Raw genomic sequence first — 16,037 nt, forward strand, 5'->3', positions numbered from 1 at the left:
TTTAATGAACCCACTGCAACAACCTTCACCTTACGGCCACCCCCCGGCCGGCCCCGCCTCCGCTCCGCTCCCCTCCCCTCGGCTCGGCTCGGCTCTCCTCAGCCCGGCTCCCGGCCCCAGCCCGGCCCGACCGGCACGCCCTGTCCCGCCGCCCGCCCCCGCTTCCTGCCGCCGCGGTACCTGCGCTGGTGCCCCCTCCCGGCCGCTCTCCCCCTCCCCGGCCGGTTCCTCCGGCACCCGCCGCTTCCCTTCCACTGCATTCCCAGATTTCCTCTCTGGCAGAGGCATTGCTCCGCCGGGCTTCCTTCCCTCTCGCTAAAAATAATAATTCATAATAATAATACTACTAATAATAATGATGCTGTTAAAAGCCCTCCCTTCCCGTTCCACTGTGGGAAAAGCCCGGGGGCATTCGGCCGTCTCCCCCCGGCGCTGCTCCGGAGAGAGGAGCGGGAGCGCTCTCCGGTGGCCCCGCACCCGGGGCAGCCCTCCCAGCTCCCGGTCACCTCCAGCGGAGGCTTCTCCCCCAGAAAATACGTGTTTAGGGAAGTGAGGGGTCTTCCTCCTGCCCGCGGGTCCCCGGGGCCGGCCCCACAGCCTCTGCCCGTGCCTCAGCGCACACGTTTTTTCTGCCGCGCGGAACAGGATTTCTGGCCGTGTAAAACGCTGCGAGAGGTTTGCGGCAAAAAATGCTGTTTTGAAAGAAGCGCCCTCCTGCAACTCGCCCCTTTTTTCTGGAGTTAAAAGCGACTTCAGTACTGCTGCGGCTTGGTCTTCGCACGTCCCACCGAGGATGGCAAAAATGAGGCAACAACCATCCCGCAAAAACACACCGCGGGACGAATTGTATCACTGCCACAGGGTCAGGGCTGGAGTTCCTGTTCCAGTCCATTCATTCGCCTTGGTTTATTTTCTCTGTCTGTGCCAGCCCATGTTGAAATGTTTGCTATAAACAATGCAGCTGAATGTGCGTGCAAATATTATTTAAAAAACAAAAGGAGGGAGTTTTTAGGAATTTTTACAGCTGCTGGGAACTGTAGCTGTGCAGCATGGCCATGGGGCAGCTGGATGGATGAGGGATGTGGTTTAGGCTGCAGCCATTGGGCCCTGCTGCCCTGGGGCTGCTTGGGGGAGGGGTAACCAAAAAAGAGCCATAACTGGTGTTTCTTGGCTGCTCTGGAGGCTCTTGGTGGGTGTTGGTCAATCTGCCAGAGCCAGGATCCCTTCCCACAGCTGTGGCCCAAAGGCTTTATAGACCTAATTGGATATTCAATGTGGCTAAAACTGTTGAGATTTTATCACGTCTTTAATTAGCTTGCTTTCTTTCCCTCTCTCTTAAATTACTCATGCAGCTCCTACCACCCCGCCTTTCCCTCAGATGAGCCATGGCCACCATGTTCTTCTCCCTGCCATGTCTTGAACCTCATGCAACCAGAACATTGGAGATGAGACTTGGTGCTGGGCCTGCAGAGGTGCTTGGTGCTGGGCCTGCAGAGCACGAGGCTGAAAACATCACCCAGAATTGGTGGGCAGGTGGCGACATCCAGCTGCATGGTCATCACTGGGAATCAGGAAATGTATGCTGGGCACGGTCAGTCTTCTCAGCAGAATTTGGAGGAGCAGGAGTCTGCTTGGCCAAGGCTACATCTGGCGGACCCTGGCAGCATAGAGGAGAGAGGGAATCCTTCCACAAAGCTGCTCCTGGGAGCAGTGCTGGGGTGCTGCTGGGGTTGAGTGGCGCATGGGTTTCATGCCAACACGGGCGTGTGTGCATGTTCGATCAAATAGCACTGTGGTGCTTCTTGTTGGATTGGCCAGAAAACGTTTAGAGCTGGATTGGGATGTTCTGGTTGGGATCTGTGAATGGGGTAAGGGAAGAACAATGCTGCGTTTGGAAGCCAAGTATTTTCAGTGACATTCCCGTGCCCTCCGCTTGATCATTGAAGCATGTTAAGTATTGTGGTTTCAGTCAAAAGAGCTCCATGCTGAAAAGCCAGATGAGACTTGTATGGAGAGGAGTTTCTTGGCAGCCTGGAGCTCAGGGGATCATAGGAGCTGGTTGCCTCTGCCCAGTACTGTGGAGCAGTGGGGATTTCCCAGAATTGGATCAAGGGCTTCCAGCAGTGTAGCCCAATTGAACTCAGTCTCCCTGGGGAAAAGGAGCTGGTTTGAACTGTGTGCTGCCATGGGAAGAGGGGAAACAGAGCTGCAGGAGGAATCCAGCCCACTGCTTCCGCCACCACCAGAGGCGAGTGGGGGAGAGGGATGGCAACAGTTGCTTTTGGGCAACCACCAGTCTTCTGCACCGGGTTCTGGACCAGAAGCCATTGTCCTCTACACCTGATGAATGTGAGCATCACGCAGCAGCAGGAGCTGCCTGCCTGGCTTTCCAGGTGTCAGACCTGCCCACAGGAGCGTGTGAGGATGTGCCACCATCACTGCGTGTCCTCCCCTTGCAGCTGCCCACCAGCAGCAGTGCAGCCTGCAGAGCAGATGACCGATGACTCCTGAAGCCTGGTGCCATGTGTCCTTAAATGGTTTATTAATGGACTGTGACCAGGTGGGGTAGGGTTAGAAAAAACTGATTCTGCTTGGAGTTCCTTAACAAGGGCTGGATTGTACCTGTGGCATCAAGCTGGACAGACTCACACATCACATCTCAATGTCTTAATCAGCTGACAAACTTTTTAAAGTATGTTACAGTCTGACATCCTGGGATGGAGAACAGAAGTGTATTTCCTAACACACAGTGGGAGGTTAGAGTATGTGCAAATATTGTGATTTCTCTAAGTGTCCAGGCTGCCTGCCTAGTGGGGTTGACACTCACTGCTCACATGTGCTATTGGTGTTTTGCTTCAGGTAGTTGACTTCCCTGCTAATGATTGCCATTTTCTCCATTGTTGCTTTTGTGACGGAGAAAAAAGTCTGGTTTTCCCCCTGTGTGGTACCTCAGTTGACTAAAGGGAATTTGTAAGAACAGGAAACCCATAGCTTTCATGTGCTTCACTTCTCAGGTACAATGTGTAGGCAAGGCTTTGGGTGAAACCCTGAATTTGTGTGGTGATTGCTGAACAGGACAGAGAGGAAAGAGGGTGCCTCTGGACACATGGAGCAGTTACAGGATGTTAAACATATCTAGTTAAATGCATTCAGATTCAGTCTGCCCTAGAAACTTCTTGGAGTGAGGTAGGAGATGCACCCACAACAAGGGATTGTATCTGGGAGGGGCTTGAAGTACTGTCACTGACAGTCCCTTTGACGTCAGGGTTTTTCCCATGGATGGTGCCTCAGAATGATGAGCTGGCAACAAGAAGCTTTGATCAGTGGGCTAAAACCTGGAGATGGAAGAGGAAGGATTGTCCTGACAGGAGGAGGTTAGGACAGTGTGTCTGGTGGCCTGTTTGGAGACTGTGTAGACCAGGAAGATTTGCAAAGTTTCATTTGCTCCTAGCCTGAATCTTTTCTTCTTCTTCCCCTTTCAAGTTCCTCAGGCCAGTGCCTCTATTATCCATGGCTCACACCACATCCTTCTCTTTCTAACTCCATGCAGTAACAAAGGAGCAATCTGCCCACTCATTAAACCAATTTGAGCATTAAGAACAAGTCTGCAGAGGAAGCAGGCTGGACCTTCAGCCTCGGATTACCAAGAGCTTGTCTGCCAGCAAGCAACATTTGTCATCCAGTCATTGTGCTACCCATCTTCTGGGTCCCCAGGCACAGGGCTCCCCTATTCACAAGGCCACTTCTCTTTTTTCCGGCTGGTGGCACCAAATACACTTAACTCTTCCCAACTCCTTGCATGCCTTGGCAAATCCTGTGCAGTTTGGTTTGGATATCCTTTCCCACTGATGTAGAAATAATTGATTCTGACCCTTTCACATGCAGCTGTGACTTGCAGCAGGATCACCTGAACACACCCAGTTTGCTTGCACAGTGATATCTGATTTTGCTTGTTCTGTCCAGCTGCCTTTGCAGTGAGTCAGACATCTCTGAGCAACTCCATCTGCCTCCTGGCTTTCACTCCCAGGAAGTGGAGACCTAAGGAGACTCCCCTGTGGCCCACCCTAAGGTGTGGAGTGTGAAGTTAGCCCGAGGCGATGTCTGCTCTCATCTCCTTTCTTCTCCCCAGTGTAATGCTCGGATGGAAAGGATGACCTTGCTTATTTGGACAGGAATGAGCCTTTCTTGCTAAAAGTCTGAGGTTGGATTTTTTTCAGTTTAAACAATGCAAAGTGTAACGGTCCAAGTGTCAGGGTAGCTGCAGTGTTGGCTTTATAGTTACCAACTGAATCCACTTGGCTGCCTCCCCCAAGAGTTTGGTGACCTTTTTCTTTCTCCTCTATCCCCTTTCCCTGCTAATGAGAACTTCTGTGTGGACACTGAAAACTATATCTAAATGTGTCTGTGCCACTAACCAAATAATTCTTGACCTAATTAAGCAGAGCTTCCTTTGGCAAAAGCCCAACTGGCAGTGGCATGCCACTTTTGGGATAGTTTTCATAAACAGCTGTAATAAAAGCAGCTGCATTGCTTTGATGCTCTGTGTGAGGGCCTGGTAGAATCCTGCATGCTCATTACAGAGAGCCTCAGAGCTGGATTTCAGGGGCTGGTGCATGAAAATCTACGGAGAGGTTTCCCATTTGCCTGAAGTTACACGGGTGCTGCCCACAAGAAAAGACTGACTTGCTCTCTCTTAACGAGGCCTTTTCCTGTAATACTGGCTGCTGCTTTCACTGTTCAACAATTTTGGCCCACCACTTTCAGAGCTTGTGGGCTGGGCAGGTACTCCTGAAAGCACTCACCTGAACAACCACTTTTTTGTTGTTCTTTCTCTTGCCCAGGGAGACGCTCTGCTGCCTTTCTGTGATGCACTTACCCCTGTGGTCAGCTCAGGGCAGCTCACTCACGGTGACTCATGCTGGCTTGCAGTTCGTGATCCCTCGACCTCCATGACCCTAAACAATCTGAGCACAGAATGGGGTTTACCCTGGCATGAAAATGAGCATGGAGAGAAGGGTATCACGACTCCCAGGAACATATGGGCAGGCGGCTGCTGGGAGCTTTGGAGAAAAAGCAAGCAGTGCAGGGAGGACAGAGCCACCCTGTTTCCACATCACCCCTGGCTTGGTGGCTGCTGACTTTCCCCCTGGCAGCTGCCCAGCTTCTCCAGGGGAGATGTCCCTGTGGTCTCCCTAGGCACAGGAGCTTTCTTCAGTGCATTCAGTGGGGAAATGCTGAGAAGAAGTTTCGCACATTGGATGTCTGAGTTGCAAACTCTCTGACCACAAGAGAAGCTGGACCCTGCGCAGCTGCCTGCTACCCTGCAAAATAGGAACTGTGATACTTAGTGCCTTTATATACCTCAGTAAGTGCTATGATAATAAAATGTGTATTTTTAATCCTACAGCTGCCTCTGGCAGTGTCACAGAGACCCATTATTTGCCTGGGAGAGATGGAGACTCCCGGTCAAATTAGGTATATTCTCTTGTCAAAGGACTCCTGTATATTCTCTGTATTCCATTATTGTCCTGATTTGTGATATGGGCTTACGTTCTGTCTTATGATAGGTTATACTTGAACAACTTGCACAAAACTTTAATAAAGGTTTTCCTTGTGGAATGTGGTCCCTGTTCCTCTCTGACCATACCCGATATACAACGTACTCCTGAAGTTAGTTATCAGTTTTTGCACAAACTAGAGCTGTACTGCTGGTAAAAAAATTCCAGATGAAGGAGAAAATGAAAGAGTTTTAAGCAAAATACAGAAATATTCACTCCACATGAAACCTGTTAACTACTAGTTTCAAGACTGTCACTTTTAAACAGCCAAGTGTCTTGGGCTAGGTGTTTCTGCTACATGGAGAATTTGAGTAAGCACTTCTAACGCCAGGAATTCTGCCAAAGCAGGTTTAATACTCCTACGTATGCAAAAAAGCTGTGGTCTTGGGAGAAACAGATGCTGCAGCAGAGCAGTTGTGAGAGCAGGGCTAGGCTGCATCACAGATTTCAGTTCCATTTCGGTAACAGCTGCTTAGAAAAGATATTTGGAACATTGTAAAAAATGCTGTTGGTTTTTTATGTATTCGTCAAGCTGATGTGATCTGGACCCCAGACTCGCTGAGGGTCTTTGAGGAATGATGGCTCTGGGGCCAGCCACAGGTTTTACCATTTCCTCCTGCTACCAATAGTGACTACGCTGTGAAATTGATACGATGTAACATACAGGTTTTCTTCCTGATTAACCAAATGGATGCATCTTGCTGCAATTATCATCCTTCATTTAGCATTTCAAGGCCACTTACCCCTTTCCGCAGGCACTGACTGTCTGAGGGCTGAGTGCAGTCGCTCCTGGCCGTACCCTCCAGGCAGTGCCAGTGCCTCCCAGCCCTGCCTGTCAGAGCGCTGATTCACTCACCGATCCCACCCATCCTGTCTCACCCCTCACCCTGGCCCTTCTCATGCATTCATGAGGAGAATGCCTTTCCCCGGGTCCTGGGAGTGGGGTTGGGGTAGCCCCTACCCCGGGTAGGTTGGTGCTTGTGTGCTGCAGGGATGGAGCTGGTGCAAGGCTGAAGCAGAGACCAAGCTGTGCTCGAATGTCTACCTGTCAGCACCTTCCTGGTGGTGAAGCACCTCCATGGGAGCATCTGCCCGGGTGGGAGGCAGGCATAGGGCCAGGGAGGAGGGCAGGGGCACAATGGGGCACATACATGGGTGAGGAGCTGGAGGAAAGGAGGGGAGCAAGGGCTGTAACCCTGGTTGGGCAGTAGGGCGATTCCTGCAGTGCTGACCTACATGTCTGTGGGGAAGAGAAAGCTGTGGGTTTACCACGGGTTTAAGCTCAGCGTGGCACGTGTGCCTGCCCCACTCTGACAGCACTGACTTTGGCAGGGTGAACACAGATATTTTAATTACTTCATATTTTATGCTCTTTTGTTTCCTTTTTTTTTAGTTTGATTTCTTTTTAGGTGACTGTGAAATTAGCTATACTTCATAGGGAGGCCTGGAATGAAGGTTTTGCAAAGCATAAAGTGTCTTTTTACTATTATTACTATGTTATGTACTTTTTAAAGACACCATTTGGTTTTCAAGGTGCTCCTTCTGCCTTCCCCCTCCCCTTCTCCCATTATTTGTAATCCAAAAGGTCCTTATGGTTGTTTACTACACTGTGGTTACAGTAGCTTTGTGCGTGTGTGTGGATGTAGAGGCTTTGTTTGTCCACCTCTCATCCCATTACATTCTTCAGTATAAAGTTGTTCTCACTCCCACCCCAGCAAACCCTTTGGGCCTAATCCTGCCTTCTCTTCCCTCCCTCCCTCCCCTTTTAACCACTGATTTATAAAATGTTGGTTATTGGTTTCTGGTACATGCTAGGTGAAGAGACCCACTGTGTATATTAGGGTGTCCAGTGCCATCTAAGATGTTCTGCTGGAATAGAAGGTTTGGCTGAGGCAAGCTCCTAGGGAATTGTTCCCCTGCCCTGCCCAGGTGTCTTGGATGCTCAAGGATCCCTCCAATGGCACCAGATGCCTCAGTATGCAACAGGATTTGTTCCCAGCATATGAGTCTACATGAAGTGTCCACACCTAAACAGAGGTGGTTTTAAACCGGGGTGGTGTGTCCCCCATAGCCTTGCTGGTGGGGTGTACCTGTGTGGCCCTTGTGGGGGTATCCCTTCTCCAAGGGGCCAGTGGGGGCCATGCAACACTTCACAGAAATGTGGGGTGGGTCACCTTGAACACCCTCATCAGACCTCTGGACTTTTGGTTCCCTGCATGTGGCAGGGGTGGCACATGGGGTAGGGCTGCACGACAGACCCTTTTCCAGCAGAATGTGAACTTGTATGACTCCCAAACTGGGATGAATAATCAAACTCTTAGTTCTCATGAGACACATGATGTTTCAAGGAAACAGGAGACATCATGTGAATTTTGGAGTACTTAAAATGGTGAGATTTTATACAAAAAGGCTTTTCAAGAGCCAAACGGCCCAGTTGAAAGAGATCAGTGTATAGCTTGGACCTCTGATAGGGGTGAACTCTGCTCCATTCATCCCATCCCTCCATGCAGGGGGTTGGAATTGACTCTGTGATTTGCATTGAGTTTTCCCATCCTCAGCTCCTCAGCCCAGCTTCAGCCCTCTGTAATTCTTGCTTATTGAGCAAGTGCTCTGATTGTTGTACCAGCCTCTGGATCCAGTTCACACACAGATGTGGAGCAAGGAAAGCATCTAGGCAGACCCTCCAGACCCGAGCCCAGGCAACTGGGCTGAATCCTTCTCCAAGATCCCAGCCTGTATGAACAGATGGCCTCCCAAAATCTCTCCTCCTGAACTGATGCTGAGGGGGGAGAAATGGAAATACTTTCTGATGCTGCATTTCAGATGTCTTAGAGAAAGGGAGATAAGGATTATACTGGGGAGGAAAGAGAGATCTTCATTCCCACCAGGGAACCTCTAATTTTTGATCCTTCAGTTTAGACAAGGAATAGGGTCCCTATATTTGGGAGAAGAGAATATAGCTATGAATATAGCTGCGAAATGTGCTGTCATCCTCTCCCTTGCTTGCCAGGCTGGCTAGTGCTTTCTGCCACTACCTGTGTGTGTTTCCTTGCCATAACACTTCCCTTCTTACAGTTTCCATTAGCCCTCAGTAAGCAGTTGTATGTCTTTGGGGATCTTACTTTACTTTGGGACCTGACACCTGCAACTGTTCTGCTTCCCTGACACTGAGGAAAGCTCTTTGACAGGAGCAGACAGTGGCCTTGCAGCCTGAGAAGGCACAGCCAACGTCACCTGCAAGGAGAGGGACCTCAGCAGGCTTGGCCAATTCCTCACCAGTCCCCACCAGTGACATTCCTCTGCAGCAGTCAGGCACTGGGGCAGCTCTGTGCTGCTGTGGGCACGATCTGCAGGCAGTACCTGGAGCGAGTGTTTGTGAAACCGAAGCGTGTGAACCTGCCCTGTGATCAGCAGACAAGCAGGCTGCCTTCCCCGCCGCCTCCCCTGCCTGAGCACTGCTGTGCTAGGGAAGGGCTGCCTCCCTCCCCGAGGCTGGGCTGGGAAGAGATCCAGCAGCCAGGCTGAGGAAGGGCTGTGGTGCTGTGCGGCTGCCAGGAAATCTGAACCCTCCAGGCAGGTCTGAAGCTCGAACGAAGCTCGTTAGGGCTCAGCTATGTAAGGGGTTTCTCCCCGTCCGATGGTCTCGTACACCACCTGGGTCACTTACAATGTGCCCCAGCTCTTGTTTGCAGATCTAGGGAGTTTAGGGTTGGGTAGCAAGCAGAGGAGGAAGAAACAGAGTGTGCCCTGAGTACTGATGCTGGTGAGAGGGTGAACGTTTTATTCCAGCATTTGTTCTTACTAATAAAAGGAAGAGGGTCTCTAGAATAGGTCTTCCTGCATTTTTATAAAGCCTCTGGAAAGTTTCCAGTCTGATAATGATGGGGGAATGCTGCTCCCAAGATACATTTTGCATTGAGTCTGGGAGAATAGAAGTGGAGACAAGGATCTCAGGCACAGAACCTACCCACTCCCACCTGCGTGCTTTAGGAGTCATGCTCCATCTTGTGCTCTTTGTGACGCAATGAATGGTTCAAGCTGTGCTAAAAGCCCAGCCCAAATTCAGGAGTAGAAAGTGAACCCGCCCAGCTCCTTGTGGTTAGGAAAATGCCTGTGAAGTGAGGGAGGTAGGTTCAAAACCCTGAGGCTGGTAAAGGAAACTAATTCAAGCATCTCGTTTGCTGGGCAAGCTCCCTAACCACATAGCGAGCCTGCAGAGGGAGCAGGCTCTGTCTACAGAGAAAACGCTCCTGCACCACCTCACTGAGGAGCACCAACAGTTCTGTTAAATCCCTAAGCTTGGTCTTCCCTACCACTACCCGCCTGGATGCAGGGTGGTCACTCCCCCACACCACAGCCTCTGTGTTCTGCCACCTAATGTGTGATGTTGGGATCTGGTTCATTCTCCTGACTAAAGCAGTCACCTCCTTTCCTGCACCAGCTTGGGAAAGCCCATGTCCTGTACCGGCTCTGGAGGGCTGTCAACACTGGACGGACATCCTTCCCTCCTTTCAACATGCGACTCTTTCTGTGGCAAGTGCTGGTTTTTAACCCCTTCTGATGACAGAGCTGGGGAGGCCTGGGCTGCTCTGCTGCACAGGAGAGCCAACACCCCAGGCTCACTCCGCAGCATCTCACAGATTGTCTCTTCCTGGGTGGCAGGATCTACACTTGCCAAGTTCTCCCACACCTCCAACACCAGGAACCAAGCACAGCCCCAAGAGGGATACATCCCTAACAGGAACCAAGCTTCCTCATTCCCAAGCCACAAGGTGCTTGAATCAGCATCCTTTGGGCACAGATAGTGCTTGTGTATCTGAAACTCTTTGGGCAGAGTAAAGCACTGCCTGTAGCTCATCACAACATCAGTGCTGCCCACAGACTATTGAGACTTCAGGTGGTACCAGCAGCTTGGTACAATGTGAGCCACCACGTTAGCAAACCAACAGCCACTGCTGCCCTGCCGTGGGCTGCGACAGCTCAGATCAGCCAGCTCATGTGTTCCCCTTTCCTTACTCAACAGAGAACTGTGTCACCACGAGGGCAGGATCTGCTGCTCTCAGGACACGCGGTGCCCAGCCACCGCTCCACACAGAATTTCGCACCAGAGCGCTGCGGCTGCCCTGACTGCAGGGGCAAAGTGCTGCTCTGTAGTTTACCCTGGGTTTCCCCCCAGGCGCATGACTTACATTTAATCTGCACTTTTAATGACCAGTCACTAGATCTTAAAATGCTTTTGCAATCATTGTCTCAGCTTTACTTCCCCAAATGACATAGTGGAAGTTGTCACCCCAATGTTAAGCCGTTTTCCGAGTTACTGGAATGCTGAGCATCATTCTCATGGAGGCCAGCCCCACTGCTGTGTTACTACACATGAGCCATGAGCATCTCTTCAAATGCCTGTTCCTTACAGCAGAGGGAACAGTGCTAAATCGGTTTCTGAATTTCCATCAGCACTTTCAAACATCTAGGCATCATGACCCCAGAACCTCAATTTTCTCCATGTTCTGATGGAAAAGTCAGGGATGGAGGGATGGGCATTATGACTGTTCTGTCCACAGGTGACCCCTTAGGTATTTCCCACCAGGCTTGCTTCCTGTGCCGGAAGTCCACTCCACACCTTCAGCTAAAAATGGTCTTTTGAAAAAACTGGGCAGTAACAGAAATGAGTGTGGATCCAGGGATGACACAGAGCTAACAATTTCTTGTCTCATTTGAAAGCTAACCCTCTCAAATGCTCCAGAACTCATCCTGGATCCAGGGATGTATGAAGAAACTGTCACAAGGCTGTAGCCTTAACTAGACATCAGTAAAACCTTTTTATAAAACAGGAAGGTTTAGCTGCTCAGAGCCACCCTCTGGAAATTTAATGATCTAATCCAGGGTTCTTCAGTAATTGCCCAATTCCCATCAGATCATATGAGTGAGCACCTTCCCAAAGCTGAGCTTCACAGATACAGGTAAGTCAGATAACTGAGAATATGGCTGGTTTCCTACAGGAAAAACGCAAGACCAGATATATTTCACACAGTGTTATTCACACATTTTCATTTTGATTTTTACAGTATATACATGTGAACATTACATTATTCAATACGAGCCACCTGGAGTCAAACCTAAACAAACTGGTCCGTAAACAATCTATATCAAAAAGCAATACTTGAGCAAAAAGTCTAGTGGTTCTACCCAAACCCTAAAATAGTTGAAAGGAAATCCAGTGATTTTCATGTTCCTGGATAGAATTTGTGCACAAATGATCTCAGGAGAGCAAGTGGAAGATTATACTCAAGATATTGAAAGCACCAAAGATGACAGTTACAGGACTGCTTAAATTCAACCATGGCATGAGTGCTGCAGGGACAAAGTACTGGGACATTATCAGATTCTGCCTGGACATCCCCGAAAGCCTGACGTACTGTCTTACGTGTTGAAGGAATGTCGGCTCTGTGGATTATAACACACGGCACAGGTACACAGGGTAAAGATAGTCACTGAGGAGAATTGATGTGTCCAAGGAAGTGGCTCAGAAGTCATCCTTTGGGCGACTATGGGAAAGCTCTGGCTCCAATGACAGGGTTGGTACCTCTGCAGAGGAATTTTGTGAACTGCCATGCAAAAACTACTTGGCAATTAGAATTGTGCTTACTCAAAATAACAAGGCCTACTACCTCACTTCATGCAGGCACTGGAAGTAGGCCAGAAGAAACTTTCCCATTTGCCTATTAATGAGTTATCACTACCATTAGAAACGCAGCACCTCAGATGTCTGCTTTAGTAACAGTTATGTAACCCTGGTATCAACAGTAACATGACAGAATTCCTCACACAAGTTTATACCACTACTATTTTCTTTCTCATGATCACACCCCTACCAAAACAGCCTTTTATTTGATCAATGCTCAAGACGTTGTTTCCAAACTATCATGTTGATCAAAACTTTAGGTTAAGCCATCCAAATGAACATTTTACACAAAATACTTACTTCAACAACATACAAAGCACTTTCTTTATCTTTCAGAAACTGAATATACAAAGTAAGCTTTTTCCAAAATATTTCCATAGGCAAAGGATTAAAAAGGATTTTAATTATACACATATGGTCACAATTCTACCTTAAAAAGATCATTGGGAAATGTACATAAGGCCGCTTGTATATGTACATCATCTTTATGTTACTGTTACAATGTCATATGTCCAGAGAAAAAAATCGACAGTTATCATACATATTTGCTTTACGCTGGGAGAAGGCTATTCAAAAATACAGTACTCTTCTGTACAAAAAAATCATGCCACATTTATTAAGATGGAAGAAGCATTGGTTTCTGTGATAACCAAATATTTCAGTCCACTTCTTACTATGCTTATTTATCCTGATTTAAAATTTGAACAGATTGATTTCCCAAAGTGTCCATATGAACAGAATCAACAGCTATGTTATAAACAAAACATAATGTTTCTCACAATAGATAAAAAGAAAGCCGGTTCATATTTTTGAAACCATATAAAGATAGAATTTTAAAAAAATCACTCTTGATTTGCTGAAATAAATTTACATTATACAACACTATATGCCAGGGGGAAAGAAGGGAATGGGGATATGAATATACACTAAAATGCAAATTTTTGTCCCAAAAAGGAGTAAAACAAATTACATTTACAGCATGAAGGTTTACAAATGTACATCTGTACAACCAAGGTAAGCATCACTACTAAATTAGCAAGGCTTTGTAATAAACATCGAAACGAGAGATTTGTTTTCAAACTGTAAACTTACACCTATTAACTACACGTATACAATGCATATATTTATAGGAAGCAAAAAGCTATCTGAATAGTTAATCAACCATGCTTAAATGTTGAGCTATCAAGTTTACTTTTCAGTGGCCCCTTCTCTTTATCATTACCTATTTTTCGCATCTACAGTGAGAAAGCAAAATAAATGCTCAACACTTTCAAATCCTTACAATTCTATATGCAAAATAAAAAAATACAAATCTCTACTCTTCCTGCGTTGTAAAACTGACTGTAAAGTTAATACAGGCTTTACTCCTTTTCCAACAGAGTACTTTGCTGAATGGAAGTACCACCATCATTTTAATCCCTCTACCTTGTACAACAATTACATATATAAGTATATACAGCACTTTATTTTTAATACATTGCTAGAGAAAACCTTAGGGCATGATTTAAAAAAACCTGTATCCACAGCAAGTGCCAAAACCTAGTATTTTAAAGTTTCCATTGTTTTGTTCTTCCCTACGTTAATTTGCTGTGCCCTTTTTGTTATTTGGATAGGATGTTGTGAACCACCAAAATACAACTTAACTTTTCAACATGTTAAATAATGTTTATGCAGCTGATCAATTTTAATCTGGTATAAAAGACTTCACACAAAGGGGAAAAATAAGGATTAATTCTATATACAACTCTATAAACCTGTTGTGCTATGATGCTGGGTAGACCTACCAGATTGCAAGCCAGTGTATTAAAAGAATACTGTACTTTTTCCCTTTAAAAACTATTTCAGTGACTTTACAAGGTAAAAATTTACAAAATATGTGACAGCTATTTTGATACAATTACATCATATACAGGCATTCTGTGCTTTGCCAGCCATCCAATCTGATAGGTCTCCGGATCAGGGCTGGAGATATTTTTTCTTTGTTTTCTAACAATTCACTCCCCAAAAATATACACAAGAATAAAAATTTTACAAATGGATGAACAAAGTCAATAAATAGATTTAAAAAAATCAGAACATTTAGAGTTAAGTTGTAGGTTTTGATAATTCACAATTTAATTTTTCTTCCATTTCTCTTTGTCTTTTACAGCATCCCATTTGGTGGTCCACCAATTGGCCCCAGATCAGCACTGTTCTTCAGGTAATACTTTTCCAGCTTGGCCAGAATGTGTTTGCCATAGGTGTATTTACGCAGAGTCGTGATGTGGGGTCGAATCTGTAATAAGAAACGTTTGGTTTTGTAAACATCCACAACACTTTCAAGTAGAAGTAACTACACTTTGAAAGAATTATGCAAAAAGATGCCAGAAGACACAAGTATTTCGAAGTTTGGAAGTTTCTGGAAATATGCAAAACTGGTGATTTTGGCTCATCAAATAACTGATGTTCCTGCTGCAGGAAAAGGGAGGTAGTACTTTTGTGGGAGAGCCCTGTTGGTGACTGGGGGAAGCAGAGCTCCTGCAGGAATATCCTGGGCCCTGTGTTAAATAGCCTTGGGCCATTATGGCAACAACACTTTTCTCCATGTCTGGATATTCTTAAGTAGAAATGTGCTTCTATGCTAGGAAGCGTAGGAACCTCTTTAGGGGGAACTGCAGAATGGATTTATACCCACAACCAGAAAATAAAAAGAGAAACCTGTGTTTCTTCTGTTATATTAACAGTGATGACAGATACATTTTTCTGTTGAAAGTGTTTTCACATAAAAGCTGGCACAAAGACAGGAGATGAAATCCAACTTTTGAAACTTTCCTTTTTTAGCTCAGTGCTCAGAGATCTGAACGTTTTCTGCTTTGCCAAGCTCCACTGAATGCCACGGTTATACATCAAGTTCTAGATTACAGAAGCAGTGAGTCTTACACTTGCAGGGAAAGGTGCTCTGGCAGAAAAGCTCGCACAGATGGTATTTTTGCACCACCACAGCATGCACACACATACCTTGTGCATTATGATCTTCCTCTGGGCGGGCTCGGCCATGTCGATCATCTTCTGCACGACGTAGTTGGCGTACTGGTCCTTCATCATGGTGTATAAGGCACTGTGAGGGCCGTCGTTCTGGCAGCACACCTCGTCGATCAGCAGGGCGCGCTCGGCACGGGACGCGTGGGTCACGCATTTTTCTACCACGTTGCTGAAAAATAAGGCAAGTCCATGATGGGACTGGAGGTGTAACATTCTTTCAGGTAACCATTTTAAACCTATCTGGAAGTTTATCAGTTCTTCAGGGCTCTTAACGCCAGTAAAAACTGTATTGCAAATGCATCAATTCCTCATTTCCAAATCTCCAGTCCGATGACTGAGGAAGTTACAACATTATATATCCCTATTATTTCACCCATGTGAAAAGGTTATTTTCTGATACTTATTATTTTGTAGGAGAGACCTTTTCCACTGGACCTACATAGGTATACTGGACTTAAGGCTGCAGATGTGTTCTAGCACATCTATTTTGGTTGTGGGCCCTTTGAAAACACAACAGAGAAAGCCAAATATGAAGATTCCTGCTTTTTGAATAAATGCACTTTCCAGGAGCATGCCGACATCAGAGATTCCATCAAATATTCTTTTGTAGAGCAAGTCCCTAACCTTCCAGAAGCTGGAAAGGCCATCAGCAAAATGATCCTGGTCCTAAATTTGTGCTTTAGAAATTAAACAAATTAGAGGATTATGAAGAGTTCTATTCAGGAAAAGAAAAATAAAGTCCAGATAAACTAGTTTGCTAGCAATTTTTAAAACAA

General features: G+C 46.7%; 1 protein-coding gene across 10 annotated transcripts in view; it reads right to left on the reverse strand.

Moving 5' to 3' along the window:
* Window positions 1-11,575: 11,575 nt before the first annotated feature.
* PUM2 (pumilio RNA binding family member 2) overlaps window positions 11,576-16,037 on the reverse strand; it is a 77,412-nt gene continuing 72,950 nt past the window's right edge. For 9 of the 10 annotated variants that reach the window (XM_039569684.1, XM_039569682.1, XM_039569679.1 and 6 more), the window contains 2 exons: window positions 15,238-15,430; window positions 14,232-14,515 (listed from right to left, as the gene is read on the reverse strand). In XM_039569684.1, coding sequence (XP_039425618.1) covers window positions 14,384-14,515; window positions 15,238-15,430 — 325 coding nt within the window. In that variant the 3' untranslated portion in view covers window positions 14,232-14,383. Of the gene's footprint in view, window positions 14,516-15,237; window positions 15,431-16,037 lie in introns of all 10 variants that reach the window. The other variant, XM_039569678.1, reaches the window with a different exon arrangement.

Source organism: Corvus cornix, chromosome 3 (genome assembly GCF_000738735.6).
Source record: "Corvus cornix cornix isolate S_Up_H32 chromosome 3, ASM73873v5, whole genome shotgun sequence".
NCBI classification, from domain to species: Eukaryota; Metazoa; Chordata; class Aves; order Passeriformes; family Corvidae; genus Corvus; species Corvus cornix.